The 18,428-nt window shown below is 43.7% G+C and overlaps 1 protein-coding gene across 5 annotated transcripts in view; it reads left to right on the top strand.

Annotated features, from left to right (window-relative positions):
• The window catches only part of fam149a (family with sequence similarity 149 member A), a 125,379-nt gene that overhangs the window by 61,778 nt on the left and 45,173 nt on the right, over nucleotides 1-18,428 (top strand). For 3 of the 5 annotated variants that reach the window (XM_080186663.1, XM_080186681.1, XM_080186689.1), the window contains exons 2-4: nucleotides 11,583-11,696; nucleotides 16,480-16,615; nucleotides 17,876-18,018. In XM_080186663.1, the coding sequence (XP_080042789.1) occupies nucleotides 11,583-11,696; nucleotides 16,480-16,615; nucleotides 17,876-18,018 (393 nt within the window). Of the gene's footprint in view, nucleotides 1-3,186; nucleotides 4,178-11,582; nucleotides 11,697-16,479; nucleotides 16,616-17,875; nucleotides 18,019-18,428 lie in introns of those variants that run through there. The other 2 variants (XM_080186697.1, XM_080186672.1) reach the window with 2 other exon arrangements.

The raw sequence follows: 18,428 nt of genomic DNA on the forward strand, positions 1-18,428 counted from the left end.
GCTGGCTGGGCCAGCATTTATTGCCCATTTCTAATTACCTTTTAACTGGATGGCTTTCTAAGCAGCATAGTGGCACAATGGTTAGCAGTGCTACCTCACAGGGATCTGGGTTCAATTCCAGCCTTGGGTAACCATGTGGAGTTTACACTTTCTCCTCATCTGTGTGGGTTTCCTCTGGATTCTCCTGTTTCCCTCAAGTCCAAAGATGTGCAGGTTAGGTGGACTGGCCATGAGTGTCCCAAGACGGGGCTAGAGGAATTAGCAGGGTAAATATGTGGTTATGGGGATAGGGTCTGGGTAAGATACTCTGTTGGAGAGTCAGTGCAGACTAGATGGGCTGAGTGGCCTCCTGCATTGTAGGGATTCTATGATTTCAGAGGGCATTTTAAAAGTCAACCACATTACTGTGGATCTGGAGTTACATGTAGGCCAGAGAAGGTAAAACTAAGGATTAACCCTAAAACCTAATGTGATTTCCTTCCCTAGTGGACATTAATGAACCAGATTGTTTTTATGACAATAAACAATGGATTAATGATTATTAGACTTCTAATTATATATTTTTATTGAATTAAAATTTCACCAACTGTGGTGGAATCCAAACCTGGGTTCTCAGAGTATTGTCCTGGATTATTAGTCCAGTGACAAAACCACTATGCCACCGTTTCCCCTTATCTATATTTGCCACACACTTCTAATATTTCTAAGGTAGTTTTTAAAAAAATCTGCAATGTTTTAATTTCCATCTGAAGAAATGAGATTCCACATTTGTAAATTTTTTAAAATAGTAATTAATTCATTAAAAGTGATAATTTAGTGTATTGTTCAAAGCGTCGTTACTCCTGACTGAACCGGCCTTTTCAACCATCTTTACAATCAGAAAAGGTCATTAAGTTGATGCCAAGTCTGATTCTATCTGCGAAAGCAAAACAATTGTGGAGTAGCAGAGTATATCCAATAGAATTTCATATTTCCACATTTAACTCCAGATGTGTGAATGCCAGAATTCCTTTCCTACTTTGTCTAGTTATAACAGCTGCAGCATTATTACTCCTGTAAATTCCACTAAGTTTGACATTATTTGGCAGCTTTGGCAAAGGGTCATCTGGACTCAAAATATCAACTCTTTTCTCTCCTTACAGATGCTGCCAGATCTGCTGAGATTTTCCAGTGTTTGCTCTTTTGATTATTTGGTGCTTCTTGACTTTGACCAGTTAATACCAATCATTAACCACGGCTGTTTACATGAACTTACCGTTCCTCTGCTGCATAATAATTCACCTAACAAGATTAATGGCTGAAGCTCACAGCTGCAGAACAAGCATGAGTACATAACCTACACCAGTTATTCAGGGAAATGTCACGTGGATATTGTAGCAACTCTCAGCAAGGCTGGGAAAAGCAGAGAGGTGAACTGTGCTTCATACTTTCCTGGCCCATGCTAGTGGCTGGCATGTGGCATGTTTTCAGCAGTTTGAGAGATATTTGATTGACCTTTTGAGTTACAATTGCATCAGATCAGGTACACAAAAGCCAATATTAAATTTAACATCCTTCTCATTGACTTTAATTCCCTCCACCATCTTCCAATATCTGATTCCTGTAACCTCCCCAAGAATTATATCTCGCCTGCTTCCCCACCCCCTTCCCCAATCTATTTTTTTCGCTCTGGATGCCAGTAGCTTTTTGGAATGAGCGATAGCTGGATACTCCAGTGTGGAAGATATCACAATGAACTTGATTCTGACCTCAGATAAAAGCAAATTACTGTGGAATCTGAAACAAAAACAGAAAGTGTTGGAAAATCTTAGCAAGTTTGACAGCATCTGTGGGGAGAGAAAAGAGCTAATATTTTGAGTCTAAATAACTTGAAACACTCTGCTGAAGGGTCATCCAGACTCAAAACATTGGCTCTACTCTCTCCCCACAGATGCTGTCAGACCTACTGAGATCTTCCAGCATTTTTGTTGATTCTATTATTCAGCGTCCATCGACATGTTGAGAGATCAATGAATGCTGTTAAGGATAGAAACCATGGCTGAGTTTTCCAATTTTACTCTCGAGGTGCTGAAGCAAGCATCACTGTCTCAAAAATGAGATCTGATAGCTGGGAATCAAACCTGGGATCTTCTGGAATCAAAATTGAAAATGCTGGAAACACTCAGGTCAGGCAGCATCAGTAAAGCTTAGAATCTTTTCAGTAAGGATGTAATGGGTGAAATCTTACTAAACAATTGCAGTATTGGTTCTGGCGTGAAGAATGGAGTATTTCTCGCCGACTGCACTGGGCCAAATCTTATGCTTCATTAGCAATAATTTTTATACCCATGAGTTTCATGCTGTCTAATGTGGTGTTCCCTCTGATTCCCGCAATGACTTAACTGTTGCAAGCACTGGGGAGCTCCATATGAATGGCTCCCAGCACTTGTTCCACAATGACTGCAGGAGATGGCAACCAAGAAGCCCGCACAACACTTTTGAGAGGGGAGCCTTCCATCCAGGATGCTGGATAGAGTGGGGCAGAAGCAGGATACTCTCTACCCCCACTCCAGGAGACGACCTTCCAGGAGAGTTACCCCCCTCCACCCGAGAGCGGCAGACCTGGTCGGTGCAAGTGCATTCCAGAAGAGGATGGGACAGCTGTGTCAAGAGAAGATGAATGATCCTCTTCGCTTGGCCAGGGTAAGTGAACCAGCCCCAATCTCCCGCTGGACCCTCTTGCAATACCTCATGCACACCCAATCCTTTCTCTCACTCAGCCATCTCGATCTTTGCCAATACCAGGCGCCAAGTTTCCCCTCCACCGTCCACAGCATCCTTCCCACAATCATCATGTTCCTCCAGGAGCTGCTCTGCTCCTTACACTCTAGCTCCCACCTAAGCCCCATGCATGCCACACTTCATCATCATCTTAAATGTCAACACTTTTCTTCTCTGTTGTTGCAGGGCAAACACAACCACAAAAGGGGTCAGTGGGTGCAGCCAGCTAGTGTCATGCCCGAGCTCTGAACCCTCACACATTTTGAGGAATGAGCCCTCGACTTGGTCAGGGAGGAGGAAGAGTGCGCCAGCACTGCTGGTGAAGTGAGGGCAGCAGAGAAATGTGAGAATGCTCAACAAATGTGTTGTCATTCCACAAGTCTCAACTGAGTTATCAGTGTTCCCTCCATATCCACTGTAATGCACTGATGCAATGTGCCTTCTCTTGCAGGCCGGCCAGTGGAAGAGGCTGGACCTTCCTCATGCGCCCTGGAACTACCAGACTCCTGTAATACAGAGGAGGCATCCCTGATCCCACCAAGGAACAAGCATTACAGCTGTTACCCACACCTGGTATCAGTGCAGATACTCACACCTCGGTGGGTCCAATAAGTGGACAGGCGTCTGGATCTCTCACTGATGAACATCTGAAAGCTGAAGATCCACAGCAGGCGGGGACAGTGAATCGGCACTCGGAGGGATGCTGGAGTCCAGGATTCTGCTGAGCCCCAGGCCAATGGTTGTCCTACAGCTGCTGGACCTGCAGAGTCGGAGTCATGAGCATCTGGAAGGGATGACAGCAGTCCTCCTCAGACCACAAGACCAATTGGAGGAGTCCCATCATCGCCTTTCCGAAGGGATGGTGCTATCACAGCAGCATATGAAGGCCAAACGCTGCGAGGGTGGCATCTGCAGTGGAGACCTTGGTGCAAGATGTAAACTTCTTGGTATGAGATGTCTGTACCATGGTGCAGGGCTTCGACTGCATGGTGCAGCCGCTGGTGGGAATCTATGGATATCGGTGACAGAGGATGTGGGGCTTCTGGATCTCACTCCAGCTGCTCCTCCATCCCATAGATGAGCACAAAGGCCCCCGGGAACCCAAAAGGACGAGGCCCGGGGCTCTCTAGTTAGTGGACCCTGGGCATCTCCAGCCCCTCAGACACCCCCCTCCCTGTGAGCGACACACCGCCAACCCCTGACACCAAGGATGCCAGCAGTCCAACATCCATGCTGCCGAAGAGCAGGCCTGGATCCTCCAGGTCCTGGCTTCCTCAGGGAGGGCCACCAACATCATCATATCAGGCAGAAGATCATGAAAGTCAGCAGGCCATCTTGACTTCAGCTGTGAATCCTGGGGATACGTTAGATGTAATAGGATGAGGAAGATTAAGAAACTGGCACTTCGCAGGCATGGGTGAGTAGAGGCACTATTGCAAATAGGCCACCATTTTGTTTGGGATTTTGGCAATAGATTTCACTTCATTCACACACACAGCCTCCACCTTGTCTATTAATACCATCAAGCTTTGGTGGAACCACTACACTCAGCTTGTGCCCCATCCCTGTGGAGTGTGAGAATGGCTATGTCCCTCCCACTCTCTTGCCAACCCCATTAAGGAAGGGCACGCCGTGATATGGACAGGAACCCAGGAAGGATGACATGGGAAGCATTGTCTGCTTACCAGCCTTCACAACCTCTTTGAAGCAAGAGGCTCCCCAACATGAAGGGCAGAGAAGGCCTGCAAGTAACTCCTCCTGACCCTCTCCCCAGAATAGTGACCCTGAGACTTTCACCCCCCAGCCCCGAGGTAAACTTATTTGCACCTTTGAGCAGTGCACGTGGCAGAGGATGCTGCCTGCCTGTGCACTCACCATCAACACTCCCCTTGAAGGTGAAAGCGCATGTCCTGCTTATATAGACATGTTGTAAATGGCGCCGCCATGATGTTACACCAGTGCCTGCTGAATATCCAGTCATTGGTGGGGGCGGGGGAGATTCCAGAAATACTGCTCACTAATATATGTAATATATTAAAATGACCTTTCTGCGGTCCCATGGCATGTTTCACGCCACTCCATTGGCAAGGTGCCGGGAAGATCAGAACTCAGAAAGTGGCCAGTCTGAATTGTGCTCACTGGATTTTGGGCACGCACCACCATTCCTGCAGACGGAGTGTGTGGACTGAAAATCGCCCCCAACGTGTCCAGAAGTATGAAAAGAAACCTGACATTGGAATTCATCTTAATTAATGCACAATAGTCATCCCATACTATAACGTATTGATTTGAAATTAATTATAGTTTCAGGAAATAGATGGGCTAAAGGTTGAACAAATATCATCCCACTAGGCACAAACTTTCAAATTGGATAGGCAAAGGTCATGGTAAGTAAAGAAGTGTTATATTAGATTTTGTAAAATACAAACTTGGTGTTGGATGGCATGGAAGGAAATATATTTCTGACCTGAAACCATTTTAGCTTCACATTGCAAATCAGTAACCATGGAAACTCATCTCGAACATGTGTAAAATATCTCTTCACATTATGTTAATTGATAGAGTAATTTAATCAAAAGCACGATTGTGGGCACCATGAAATGCTTTACTCTGTTAAAAGTGCTATTTAAATGCAAACTGTTATTGTGAAGTGCATGGTAGCACAGTGGTTAGCATTGCTGCTTCACAGCGCCATGGAGCCGGGTTCAATTCTTGGCTTTGGTCATTGTGTGGAGTTTGCACATTCTCCCCGTGTCTGTGTAGGTTTTCTCTTGATGTACTGGTTTCTTCCCACAGTCTGAAAGATGTGCTGGTTAGGTGTATTGACCTGCACCGGCGCCAGTCTGTGGCGACTAGGAGAATTTCACAGTAACTTCTTTGCAGTGTTAATGTAAGCCTTATTTGTGGCTAATAAATAAACTTTATTATTTTGCTTTATTTATTTAAAAGGGAGAGAGACTTGCATCTATATCGCACTTATGGCGGCTCAAAAACGTTTCAAAGCAACCCATAGGGTTGTAGTGATCAGAAATATTGGAGATACTTGTGTGATTTGTAAGGCACATGTTATTTCGTTTTTGAAAATATGTGATATAAGGTATACTTTCACTATTGCCATTTAAAATGCATTGTTCAGCTCTTTATGTGAACCACTATATTAGCACAGCAATCTACTGCTAGCTGCCTGGATTGGTAGCTCCAGGATAGAGTGTCTGCTTTGAGCCAAAGGAATGAGGGATTCTAGTAACAAGTATGATTTTTTTTTATTAAGCCTTTTTTGAGAATGGAACTGGAGGATACATTAAGAATAAAAGGGTTATGAATCTGTGGAATTTGCTACCCCAAAGTGCGGTGGATGCTGGGACAGTGAGTAAATTTAAGGAGGAGTTAGACAGATTTTTAATTGGTAATGAGTTGAAAAGTTATGGGGAGAAGGCAGGAAAATGGGGATAGAGTCATAGAGGTTTACAGCATGGAAACAGGCACTTTGGCCCAACTTGTCCATGCCACCCTTTTTTAAAAATCCCTGAGCTAATCCCAGTTGCCCACATTTGGCCCATATCCCTCTATACCCATCGTACCCATGTAACTATCTAAATGCTTTTTAAAAGACAAAATTGCATCCACCTCTACTACTACCTCTGGCAACTTGTTCCACACTTACCACCCTCTGTGTGAAAAAATTTCCCCTCTGGACACTTTTGTATCTCTCCCCTCTCATCTTAAACCTATGCCCTCTACTTTTAGACTCCCCTACCTTTAGGAAAAGATATTGACAATCTGGCTGATCTGTGCTCCTTATTATTTTATAGACCTCTATAAGATCACCCCTCAGCCACCTATGCTCCAGGGGAAAAAATCCCAGTCTATCCAGCCTCTCCTTATAACTCAATCCATCAAGTCCAAGAAAATGAAGCGGGTAGTGCAGGAGTGTCCTGGGATCCCACTCACCAATTGATTTTTTGTTTTGGAAGCTTGTTGAGGACACATTGCTTCCTCAGAGGAATGCAGTCAGAACCAGGTTTGTGGTACCAGGAGTGACTTGGCTGTACAACAGGGGAGGAGAAGATGGGAAGAACAATAGTGATAGGGGATTTGTTAGAGGAATGGACAGTTGTTTCTTTGGCTGTAGACATGAATCCAGGATGGTATATTGCTTCCCAGGTGCCTGAGTCAAAGATGTCACAGAGCGGGTAATAGACAACCTTCTGGGGGAGGGTGAACAGACAGCAATTTTAGTCAACATTGGTACCAATGACTTGGATAGGAAGGGGGTTGGGGTCCTGTAAAGGAGCTATTTAGAAGATTAGCAAGTATAACCTCAAAAGTATTAATCTCCGGATTATACCCAGTGCCGTGAGTTAGAAATATGCAGATGAACATGTGGCTGGGAAAAAGGTACGGGCTTCAGATCCCTGGGATACTGGGACTGGCTCTGGCGAGTTGATACCTGTACAAGCTGGGCAGGTTAAACCTGTAAAGAGCCGAGTTCATTGCAGGGTGTTTTGCTAATGTTGTTGGGAGGACTTTAAACTCACTCAGGAAGAGTGTGGGAACCAAGAAGAAATACCTAGATGCACAAAATACTGGGAGGGACAGATTGGAGAAAAGAAGGCTAAAGAGAGATTTGATAGATGTTCAAAATCATGAGGGGACTGCACAGGTTAGAGGGAGAAATTGTTCCTATTTGTAAAAGAATCAAAATGAATTGCCACAGTGATTTGCAAAAGAAACAAATATGATGTGAGAAAAAGCTTTCTCACACAGCAGGTGGTTCGGGTCTGGAATGCATTGCCTGGAAATGTGATGGAGGCAGATTCAATTGAGGCATTCAAGAGGGCATTAGATGGCTAATTAAATAGAAACAATGTGCAGGGGCATGGGGAAAAGGCAGGAAAATAGCACTCGGTTCAGATGCTCTTTTGAGAGCTGGTACAGATGCGATGGGCCAAATGGCCTCCATCTGTGCCATAACAATTCTGTTATCCTGTCAACAACTATTTTGGTGTGTGGGTGTGCAGCTTGCATTCCTTGTTCTTGAATGATGATGTCTGAGGTGCCCATGATACTTGAGCCATTGTGGCACAGGTAGCCAATTAGTGAAGAGGAACCCAAGATCAGGCCCTTGCTAAAGTTGTGAGATTTAAATTTCCTGGGATACATTAAGGGACGTATTCTGCAGAGAATCTAAACTGTACTGGATAGAATAATAGTATAAAATGTATCAGGAGGTGAAATGCAACATTTTTTACAGAAAATTATTGCCATGGATGTTCTAACTGAGCAAGGGAGATGGGAATTGAATGGTTGATGATGTTTGCAGATGGCATTGAGTTAAGTTGTAGGAATGATGAAAACATGACCAAGTATCTGGAGAACTTGGAGAAAAGCACTAGAAGGTAGGGATATGAAGATCAATAGACCAAAGATTCAGAGAAGATAATCAGATCGAGTGTGTAAGAATGAGTGAAAACCTGGAGAAAAGTGGCAGTTTCAAGTACCAGGAATCAATGGCGGCAGAAGATGGAAGTGCAGAACGGAAATTAAGCAACGGATCTGGTTGGAGTAATTGGATGAGCGAAGAGTTGTGTGATCGAAAAATATGACTGAAATTTAAAGGGAAGAATCTGGAAGATAATTGGGAGACCAGTCTTGTTCTACAGTGCAGAAACATCAACAATTAAAGAGCAGCAATTGGATACTAATAGTTTTTTGTTATTCGCTCATGGGACAAAGCATCGCTGTCTGGCCAGCATTTATTGGCCATCCAAAGTTGCCCTTGAGAAGTGATCTGAGTGGCTTGCTTGGCCATTTTAGGGAGCGGTTGAGAGTCAGCCACATTGCTGTGTCTCTTGAGTCACATATAGGCCAGATCAGGTAAGGGCGGCAGATTTCCTTCCCTAAAGGGCATTCGTGAACAAAATGGACTTTTCTGACAATGATTTCGTGGCCATCAGTAGATTGTTCATTCCAGATATAGCATGGTGGGATTCGAATCTGGGATCCCTGGAATATTAGTTGAGTTTCTGGATTAATGGTCCAGCGATAATATCACTAGGCCATTGCCTTCCCTGCTGAGATGGATATATAACGAGAAAAGGCCAAATCAGGAATCAGCACAACAGTGGTCAATGCAGATTGTGGAAGCATCAATGAAAGTGGTCAAGAAGAGAAGGAGATGACCTGGTCAGCTGCTGCAGAGCAAGAGAAGACATTTGGTGAGGTGAGTGATAGAGATGGGACTGCTAGGAAACAGGAGAAGAAGACGGCCTAAGACCAGATGAAAAGATGCAGCGGGTGAGAAACTTAAACGCAGCGGGATTGGAAGAGGACTGATAGGAGGAAAAAGGGAAAGTAAAAAGATGATCAACCAGCATTGTGGTGACTCCCAAGTGAAATGGGAGAAGCTGAAGGAAGGAGAAAGATAGTATAAAGAATGATAAATATGCAGGGATGAATGCTGGGAAATGTGAAATCAATGGTTGTGAATGGGAGTCAGGGAGCTGGTGAGGGTGGTACATGGTCCTTCTGAGGAGCAGAAGGACATTGGGGTCCGGGTCCATAGGACTCTTAAATCGGCCTCACAGGTGGAGGATGTGGTCAAGAAGGCATATGGTGTACTGGCCTTCATTAATCGAGGGATTGAGTTTAGGAGTCGGGAGATAATGCTGCAACTTTATAAGACCCTTGTCAGACCCCACTTGGAGTACCGTGCGCAGTTCTGGTCGCCTCACTACAGGAAGGATGTGGAAGCTATTGAGAGGGTACAGAGGAGACTTGCAAGGATGTTGCCTGGATTGGGAGGCATGCCTTATGAAGATAGGTTGAGGGAGCTAGGTCTCTTCTCCCTGGAGAGATGAAGGTTGAAAGGCGACCTGATAGAGGTTTATAAAATGTTAAGAGGTATAGATAGCCTCCAAGAATCCACCCTATTTCCCAGGGCTGACATGGTCACTACGAGAGGACACAGGTTTAAGGTGCTGGGGAGCAAGTACAGAGGAGATGTCAGGAGTAAGTTTTTCACTCAGAGGGTGGTGCGTGAGTGGAATCGGCTGCCATCGGTGGTGGTAGAGGCAAACTCACTGGGGTCTTTTAAAAGACTTCTGGATGAGTATATGGGATTGAGAGTTACAGATAGTTCTATGGCCTGATAGGTATGGATATGATCGGCGCAATTTGTGGGCTGAAGGGCCTATTTGTGCTGTAGTGTTCTATGTATGCCAACCATAATTGTTCTTGCTGCAGTTGGAGGTAAAAGGGTGGGAAAAATGTAAATGATCTTGGTGAATATTAGCAGCAACTGCTGACTGACTTTGGATGTCCAAGATGGTGCTGGAGCATGGCGATTTCTTCTGAGCTGTGCCCAGCATACCCCCTCATTCTATTCTTTACTCTTGAGCTATGCCTCTAAAACTCCATTCTAACGCTTTTAAACTCAATATGTTCTGCACCCTCTCCTTTCCTTATCTATATATGGTATGCTTTGTTTTTATAGCATGCAAGAAACAACACTAATCACTGTATACTAATACATGTGACAATAATAAATCAAAATGGAGTTGTTGCTTCTCAGGCCTGATGACAACATTGTACTTTGACCTTAAGGGCCTGGTTTCAAGTTTCACACTCATTAGTCCAATAAAATATTGAACTATACACGAGAACTGTAGCATGCAAATCAAGGGAAGTCGTGATTAAACTGGTCAGACTACATTCGAATCATGTCTCCAATTCTGATTTAAAAGGGAATCAGTGCAGTGAAGAGCTACAAGGAGGATATTCAGAGGATTTAATTAATAGGTAAGACTGGAGAGATTTCCTATCTCCTTCAGTATTTCTCACCACTGACCCTCACCGTGATTTGCAGGGTTCAGAGAAGTGTGTCTACAACTCGGCTTCCTTGGCCAGGATTTTACTGCAGAATATTACGGAATTTGCCAGGCTGAATGGAGATTGAAATGGCTCAGTGCATCTGCTGGGGGATGGACCTGACAGATGGGCCATAAAATCCTCTCCTTGGGGATAAAACTGTGGTGGCTTTACTGTGGGCTGGCAGGCCAGGGGATGGGGATTTGCCAGCAGTCCATTGTTTCGAGGGGCTATTTTAAAATGTTCAAAATATATCCTCCCTGCCCAGTCTTTGGAATCCAGACACTGACATCAATAAAGGCTACTAGATTGAGCCCATCTTTTGCTGCTATCAGCTAAGTACTACCAGATATGCCTACAGCAGTGGCATTCCTGTGTTTGACTGAGGGCAGAGAAATAGGAAGTCTACCTTGATTAATTTTTTATTCAGTTGCTGGGCCAGCATTTATTGTCCGTTCTTAGTTGCCCTTGGAGGGCAGTTGCAAGTCAACCGCATTGCTTTGGCTCTACAGTCACATGTAGGTCAGACTGGGTAAAGACTGCAGATTTCCTTCCCTAAAGGACATTAGTGAACCAGATGGGTTTTCCCGACAATCAATAATGGTTTCACAGTCATCAGTAGATTCTTAACTCCAGATATTTTTCATTGAATTCAAATTCTGCTGTGGTGGGATTTGAACCCTGGTCCCCAGAACGTTGGCTGAGTTTCTGGATTAGTAGTCTAACGATAATGCCATGAGGCCATGTAGGCTTGTTTCATTCCCCCCTCCCCCATCCATGAAGCAGCGAAGACAAAATCCTGCGGTGTATCAGTGTTTGAAACTGTCCCACCAGTCTTTCAGTGAGACTCTGTTGAAACTGCCATGATATTTCAGGAAGGAACTTTTTTTGCAATTGCCACATCAAGAAGTAGATTGCTTTCCTCTTATTACTTGCCTTTTGCCTTCCAACAGAAAGGGACTATCAAAAGGAACAGCCGACTATCACCGCTTTCCTGAGAAAACAAGTGATTCTCTTCCTGCTACTTTTACAAAACAGGTTCAAGGAGCAATTCAGAGTTACAACAGGTAAAATGTTTCCATGCATTATTCAAGAGATAATTAGGAAGAAATTGTAGAGTTCTGAATGATTAATGTACCTGGGAATTACTGTAGTCACGATGTGCAGCCAGGTGTAATTGTTGAGTATAGGTGTATCTGCACTGACTGAACTCCTAACAGATATTGCTGTGTTTTTTAAAATCGAAAGATGTAAAGCAGAGACAATGGTCAGAGCTTAATGGAGTCCACCAGGCTTGATGATGGTGGTGGGACAATTGGGCAGGCATACTCACTTCCAACATTGAGAAAACTGTCTCCAATTTTGTGGGGCAGGAAGGGCCCGGCATGGGAATCTCACCTGCTGGCAGTGCGATGTTAATTAGGCTTATTAATCTGAAATTTAGAGCTGATTTTACCTGAGATTGCCAGAATTTGACAGTGGTTCAGGGCTTTAATAGGACTCACACATGTCTCCTGTGGCTTCCTGTCAGGTTAGCCAGTGGCCTCATGGTGGAGGGGGAATTGTCCAATGTTCACTGACATGCTGTGCCCGATCAAGGGAACCAACTTCGGGAAGGAGGATGGCCCTGAAATCCAAATTCCTGGACTTGCCTCCAACCCCCATTCCACTCATCGTTGGTAACCCTATTGCTACAATACCCATCCTGCCACATTCAGCAGTCTCCAGTGATTCAGCAATAATTTTTGGTGAAGGCCTTGGAGTATGATTGGCAGTAGCCAACGCTCCCACTGGGACTGCTGGCAGTGGAGGCCTGCCAGCCTCCCATTGGCTGGCAGCTCTTGAGGACAGGATTCCACCCTTTCAGGGCCTTGATCTCGAGGGAGGCTTGCTGCTGGCTCGATAAGTTCCCGGAGAAAAGTGACGTGGGGCTCTACTAGTTTCCAACCAGCTCCCCATCACTGTGACGGAGTTCTGTCCTATAGCTTCATTTATTTGAAACACACCTCCCCTATTTCTCACACTCTGGAACATTATACTTTGCTGAGTTTTTAATATATAATTGTGTTTGAGCTTTCCAGTTCTCTCTAGTGAAGTGATTTGGCTTCGAACAAATAATTAGTGTGAATTTAGACAACAATAAAGAAAATGGTGTCTGCTCATGTAATATTGCAATGTCCGTTGTGGTCCTTCAGATCATGAACACAGTTGTTAAATGTTGCTATGTTCTTGAGTCACCAAACGTACACTGTATCAAAGGCTCTGTGATTCCTGAGCTATATAAACCACTAATGTTTCCAGGATCAATCTTACTCCAGAATCGATTAGCTACTTAAACTTTCAGGAAATAGGAACATGTGAATTGGAGGAGAAAATCAGGCAGATCTTAAGCTTCTGTCCAGTTCACAAGAGTGGACATCAGATGGTGACTAGATTAATACCCATTGGGGTGTTTTAGCCTGTTGTCATTTTCTTGATGGATTGAAACTTGAGATGATTCTTGGCAATCGTTTAAAAAAAATACTTCCTAATAACATAGCAGAAGCAAAAGAGTCACCATCATCAGCAAGAAAATTGTGGGGAGCAGGGTCACGATTAAGAAAAAATGGTTAAACCTTTGATATCACAAGTTTTTCACACAGCACACAGAAGCATAGAAATTAGAAGCAGGAGTAGGCCATTCAGCTCTTTGAGCCTGTTCCACCATTTGTTATGATCGTGGCTGATCATAAGAACATAATAAGAACATAAGAAATAGGAGCAGGAGTAGGCCATCCAGCCCTTCGAGCCTGCCCCGCCATTCAATAAGATCATGGCTGATCTGTCGCTGCTCAGTTCCACTTTCCCGCCCTCTCCCCATAACCCTTAATCCCCTCTCCTATCAAAAACCCATCAACCCGCGTCTTAAAAATATTTAGCGAGGCTAAATATCATCACCATATTGTTTCCATTCCAAACATATTGTCAAAATCCACGTTGTTTATGGGATGTCACGATCTGATGCTATGCCCCTAAGGATGACTCCAGATGATAGTAATGCTGTTACGTTTCTGACAAATATCCATCTGGCCATTTCAATGCCCTGATTAAAATGTTTGGAACTGAAACATTTTGTCAGCTTGTTAATATATGCCCAGTATCAGGTTACAAAACAGAGGTGGGGAAAGTGGGGATACTACAGTGGGGTAAGAGAAATATTTATTTTTGTCTATCGGTGCTGTGCAGCTGCTCACTGTTGGTTTTTGCACATATAGCCTCCTCTTAACACATACCATTTCCTCCTCCTCCTCCTACTTCAGACACTGTTACCAACTCCCTTTACCGCAGAGTCTTTGGAAGGAGCTCCTCCTTATTTATGGTGGTGGAGTGCTACCACAAACTTTTGGGATTATTATAACCAGTAGAAAATTTGGATAATCTTGATGTGTTGAATGTTGGTGGGTATAGATCAATTGTGAGTTCAATTTTAAACAGGCACAACTATGCTAAAACACTGAATAAATACAAAATATTTGTCCCTATAGTGGAAATGTTTCAACTTTTAAAAATGCATGCCTGCATATTTTCATCAAATTATCTCCCAGCAACTCTGTGATAAAATTAAGTAGAATTGTTCAAGACATATTTGGATGCCTGAATTTATATATCAGTGCCCATCTTGATTCAGTGGTAGCATATTAGCTATTGAAGGTTACATGTTCACGTCTCAATAAAGAGACTACCTCACATTATCTAGGCTGACAAGGAAGTGCTGCACTGTGAAAGGTGCCATCTTTCAGTTGAGAAATTTGAGCTGTAGCCCTGTCTATCCTATCTTTTGGACTGTAAGAGTCCGTGGCACTATTGAAGAAGAGCAGGAGAGTTATCCTGAAGCCAACACCAAAAGCCAATGACAGTAATTTATTTCATTATTGTTTGTGAGACCTCGCTGTACACAAAATTGACATTAAAACACTGGCTACAGTTCAGAAGTATTTAATTTGCTGTGAAGTGCTCTGAGAAATCCAGAAGTTGAGAGAAGACACTACATAAATGCAAATTCTTTCTACATTTTAATACCATGTTGTGAGAAATACAAAGGAAATGTGGGGCTTCTATGTTAAATCTAATATTACAATTACTGAGTGAATGACTGGAGAAACTTCAGAAGGAGAGGATTTATCTCCAGTTGGAGAGGCAAAGCTTGATCAGGGATAATCAATATAGCTATGTTAGAGGGAGGTCATGCCGAACAAATTTGATTGAATTTTTTGAGGAGGTGACCAGGTGTGTAGATGAGAATAGTGCAGTTGATGTACAAAGAACAAAGAACAAAAACAGCCCGGGAAACAGGCCCTTTGGCCCAACGAGCCTGTGCCATTTTAACATTACCAGTACCCCCCTCCACCCATGACCCTTATCTATTGTTTTATGGCAATCCGCATTGAGGGAAACTAATTTAGGGACAATTTATTACTTCCAATCAGCCACCCTTTTGCTCCTAACATAGGAGTAAAACGCCTTTGGATTTTCCTTAATCCTACCTGCCAAAGCCATTTCAGTTTATATGGATTTCAGCAAAGCCTTTGACAAGATCCCACTTGGGAGACTTGTAAAGAAGGTAAATTCACATGGGATACAAGGTAATTTGATAAAGTGGATTGAAAATTGGCTCAGTTGTAGGAGACAGTGGGTGATGACAGAAGGCTGCTTTAGTGACTGGAATGATGTGGATGTGCAGGCGTTGGGCTGGGGTAAACACAGTAAAAAGTCTGACAACACCAGGTTTTAGTCCAACCGATTTATTTGATAGTAAACTCACAAGCTTTCGAGGGGACTGCCTCTTCGTCAGGAAGCCAGTGTCCAGTGGCGTACCAGAGGGATTTGAGCCAGGACCCCATTTATTCGTCATTTATATAAATGACATAGATGATAATGTGTGGGGTAGAATTAGTAAGTTTGCAGGTGACGTATGATTGGCTGGCTGGTTAACAGTGTGGAGTGTCTTGGGCTACATGAACAGTCAAAAAGGCAGACAAGTGGCAGATGGAATTTAACCCTGAAAAGTGTGAAGTGATACACATTGGAAGAAGTAATTTGACAATGAAGTATTCAGTGAATGGTAGACACTAGGAAGTTCTGTGGAACAAAGGCGTTTTTGTCCACAGACCTTTAAAGGTGGAAGGGCATGTTAGTAGGGTGGTGAAAAAGGCATATGGGACACTTGCCTTTATCAATTGAGGCATAGATTACAAAAGCAGGGAAGTCATTTTGGAATTGTATAGAACTTTGGTGAGGCCACAGCTGGAGTACTGCGTGCAGTTCTGGTCGCCACGTTGTAGGAAGGATGTGATTGCACTGGAGAGGATGCAGAGGAGATTCTCAAGGATGCTGTCAGGGATGGAACATTTAAGTCATGAAGAGAGATTGAGTAGGCGAGGGTTGTTTTCGTTGGAGCAGAGAAGACTGAGGGGCGACCTGATCGAGGTGTCCAAGATTATGAGAGACATGGACAGAGTGGATAAGGAGCAGCTGCTCCCCTTAGTTGAAGGGTCAGTCACAAGGGGACATAGGTCCAAGGTGAGGGGCAGGAGGTTTAGGAGGGATGTAAGGAAAAACTTATTTACCCAGAGGATGGTGATGGTCTAGAATGCGTTTGCAGGGAGGGTGGTGCCTCACATCCTTTAAAAAGTACCTGGATGAGCACTTGACATGTCATAACTTTCAGGGTTTTGGGCCAAGTGTTGGCTGATGGGATTAGGTGGGAGTTCAGACAGTGTGGACTCGATGGGCTGAACGGCCTCATCTGTGCTGTATGATTCTATGAATTCTTTATTATGTGATGGAAAGTAACTTTCCTTTTCTCTTCAGTAGTGAATCCATTGTATCTGAATCATCCAGTGGGCAGACCACACCAACATATCTTAATAATTCTTGGTCTGCAATCCAGAGCTATACAACAGGCCTGTCCACAGAGCGTAGTTCAGTCTACTCCTGGAGAGATGACGTGAGTATCACAGGGTAACAAGGATTCTGGCAGATGTTGATAGGAAAGGAGGATACTGGGAGTAATAGACAGGGTATAAAGGATATTAGAGAATCATAGAATTGTGATGGCACAGAGGAAGGACATCAGGCCCATCATGTCTGTATCAGCTGTCCAAATGAGAGGCAGGTGACTAGGATACTGGGAATTAAAATAGGATGAGAAAGATGATGAGAGTTATACTCTGGGTGAGAAAGACACTGGAAATTATAGTTGGGAATTATAGTTATACTGGGAATTATAGTTGGCAAGTAAAGGCTGCTGGGGGATTACTGACAATATGTAAAGAATATTTGGGGTTACAAGTGGGGATTAAGAGATGTTTCATATTGTACGATTAATTGGAATTCAGAATCGGTTCCTTATAAAGCCTTTTTTTTTACTTCCAAAAGACAACAAATGGCAGGGGGAGGGAAGGATACTCCCAATTTTCTCCTCTTTTCTCCCCATCCTTTATTGAAAGTCAGAAGCTTCGAGCATTTCCTGCTCTCTTGCCCATGTGTCTTTTCTTCCTATGAATGTGAGGAAACTATTCTACCACCGCGGATTCACTAGAAAATCTGCTGCAGTTCTCACCTCATTTTTCACACATTGCACTTTCCAGCAATGTCACAGGATAACTCAGGAAAAGGACTATATGAATGACAAGATGATAAAAGATTGAAGATTCACCCAGGTAGTTGCATGATTGAACGATCCTGGAATTGTTGACTGATCATAGCAATCCATCGTTGTTGATCAGTCTACAGCAGATTTAGCATGCAGCAAGGTAAACCCCAGTGGCGGAACATTTGGGAACCTTTGATCCAAACTCACCAGTTCCTCCTGAGTACACTACCCTCACCATCTATCATGTCTCAGATTATTTAGGGACTGTACCCAAAATGTTATTTTCTGGAAGTATCCTATCTGATTTGCCAGGGAATCTGGTTGTTTTTTATTTCCTTATCATCCAGGGGGATATAAGTCTATTCCATCCCCAAGGCTGATCAAATTGATCCACATTCATCTTAAATTTGGGTTTCTTTGTATTGCAATAATCAATTTTTGCTGTGTAAGTTCAGGGGAAGATTTTTGTGTTTCCTATCTGATGTTACATTCTCATGTACCAGATCAGCTGGAATTTCTCTAGATTGGATCCGTCCAAGTAAATTCAGTTAGTCCTCCATCACAACTGTTCTCTTATTCTCACCTGAGTCAGCCTTTGTGCTTGGGTTTTAGGAATTTGACAAAGCAAACACACAGACAGTACATCAGCTGTTCTGGGAAATCGATGAGATGTTGTTTGAGGACAAAGTGAGCTGTCGTACAGAAAGCATTCAATCGGAGTGTCGAGAATGGAGACAGCGTTCACCTCAGCTCAGGTCAGTAGTTCAGAAAGAATATGTCACCTATCTCTGGATAACAATTAACAGCATTATCAATTGAGACATTCCAGTCACTGGTGTAGTGAGGATGAGAGAAAAATGTGCAGAGGGCACTTTAACTTCTGTTCAGCAAAAATGTTGATTGACTGTGCTAAATTGCTCCTTAGTGTCCAAAGGTGTGTAAATCATAGGAGCCCTACAGTGCAGAAAGAGACCATTTGGCCCATCAAGACTGCACCGACATCAATCCCACCCAAGCCCTATCCCTGTATTTACCTGCAAATCCCTCTAACCTATGCATCCAGGGAAACTAAGGGACAATTTAGCTTGGCCAATCCACCTAACGTGCACATCTTTGGACTGTGGGAGGAAACCGGAGCACCCGGAGGAAACCTACGCAGATACAG

Source organism: Carcharhinus amblyrhynchos, chromosome 1 (assembly GCF_965287045.1).
Source record: "Carcharhinus amblyrhynchos chromosome 1, sCarAmb.v2.hapA, whole genome shotgun sequence".
Taxonomy (NCBI): domain Eukaryota; kingdom Metazoa; phylum Chordata; class Chondrichthyes; order Carcharhiniformes; family Carcharhinidae; genus Carcharhinus; species Carcharhinus amblyrhynchos.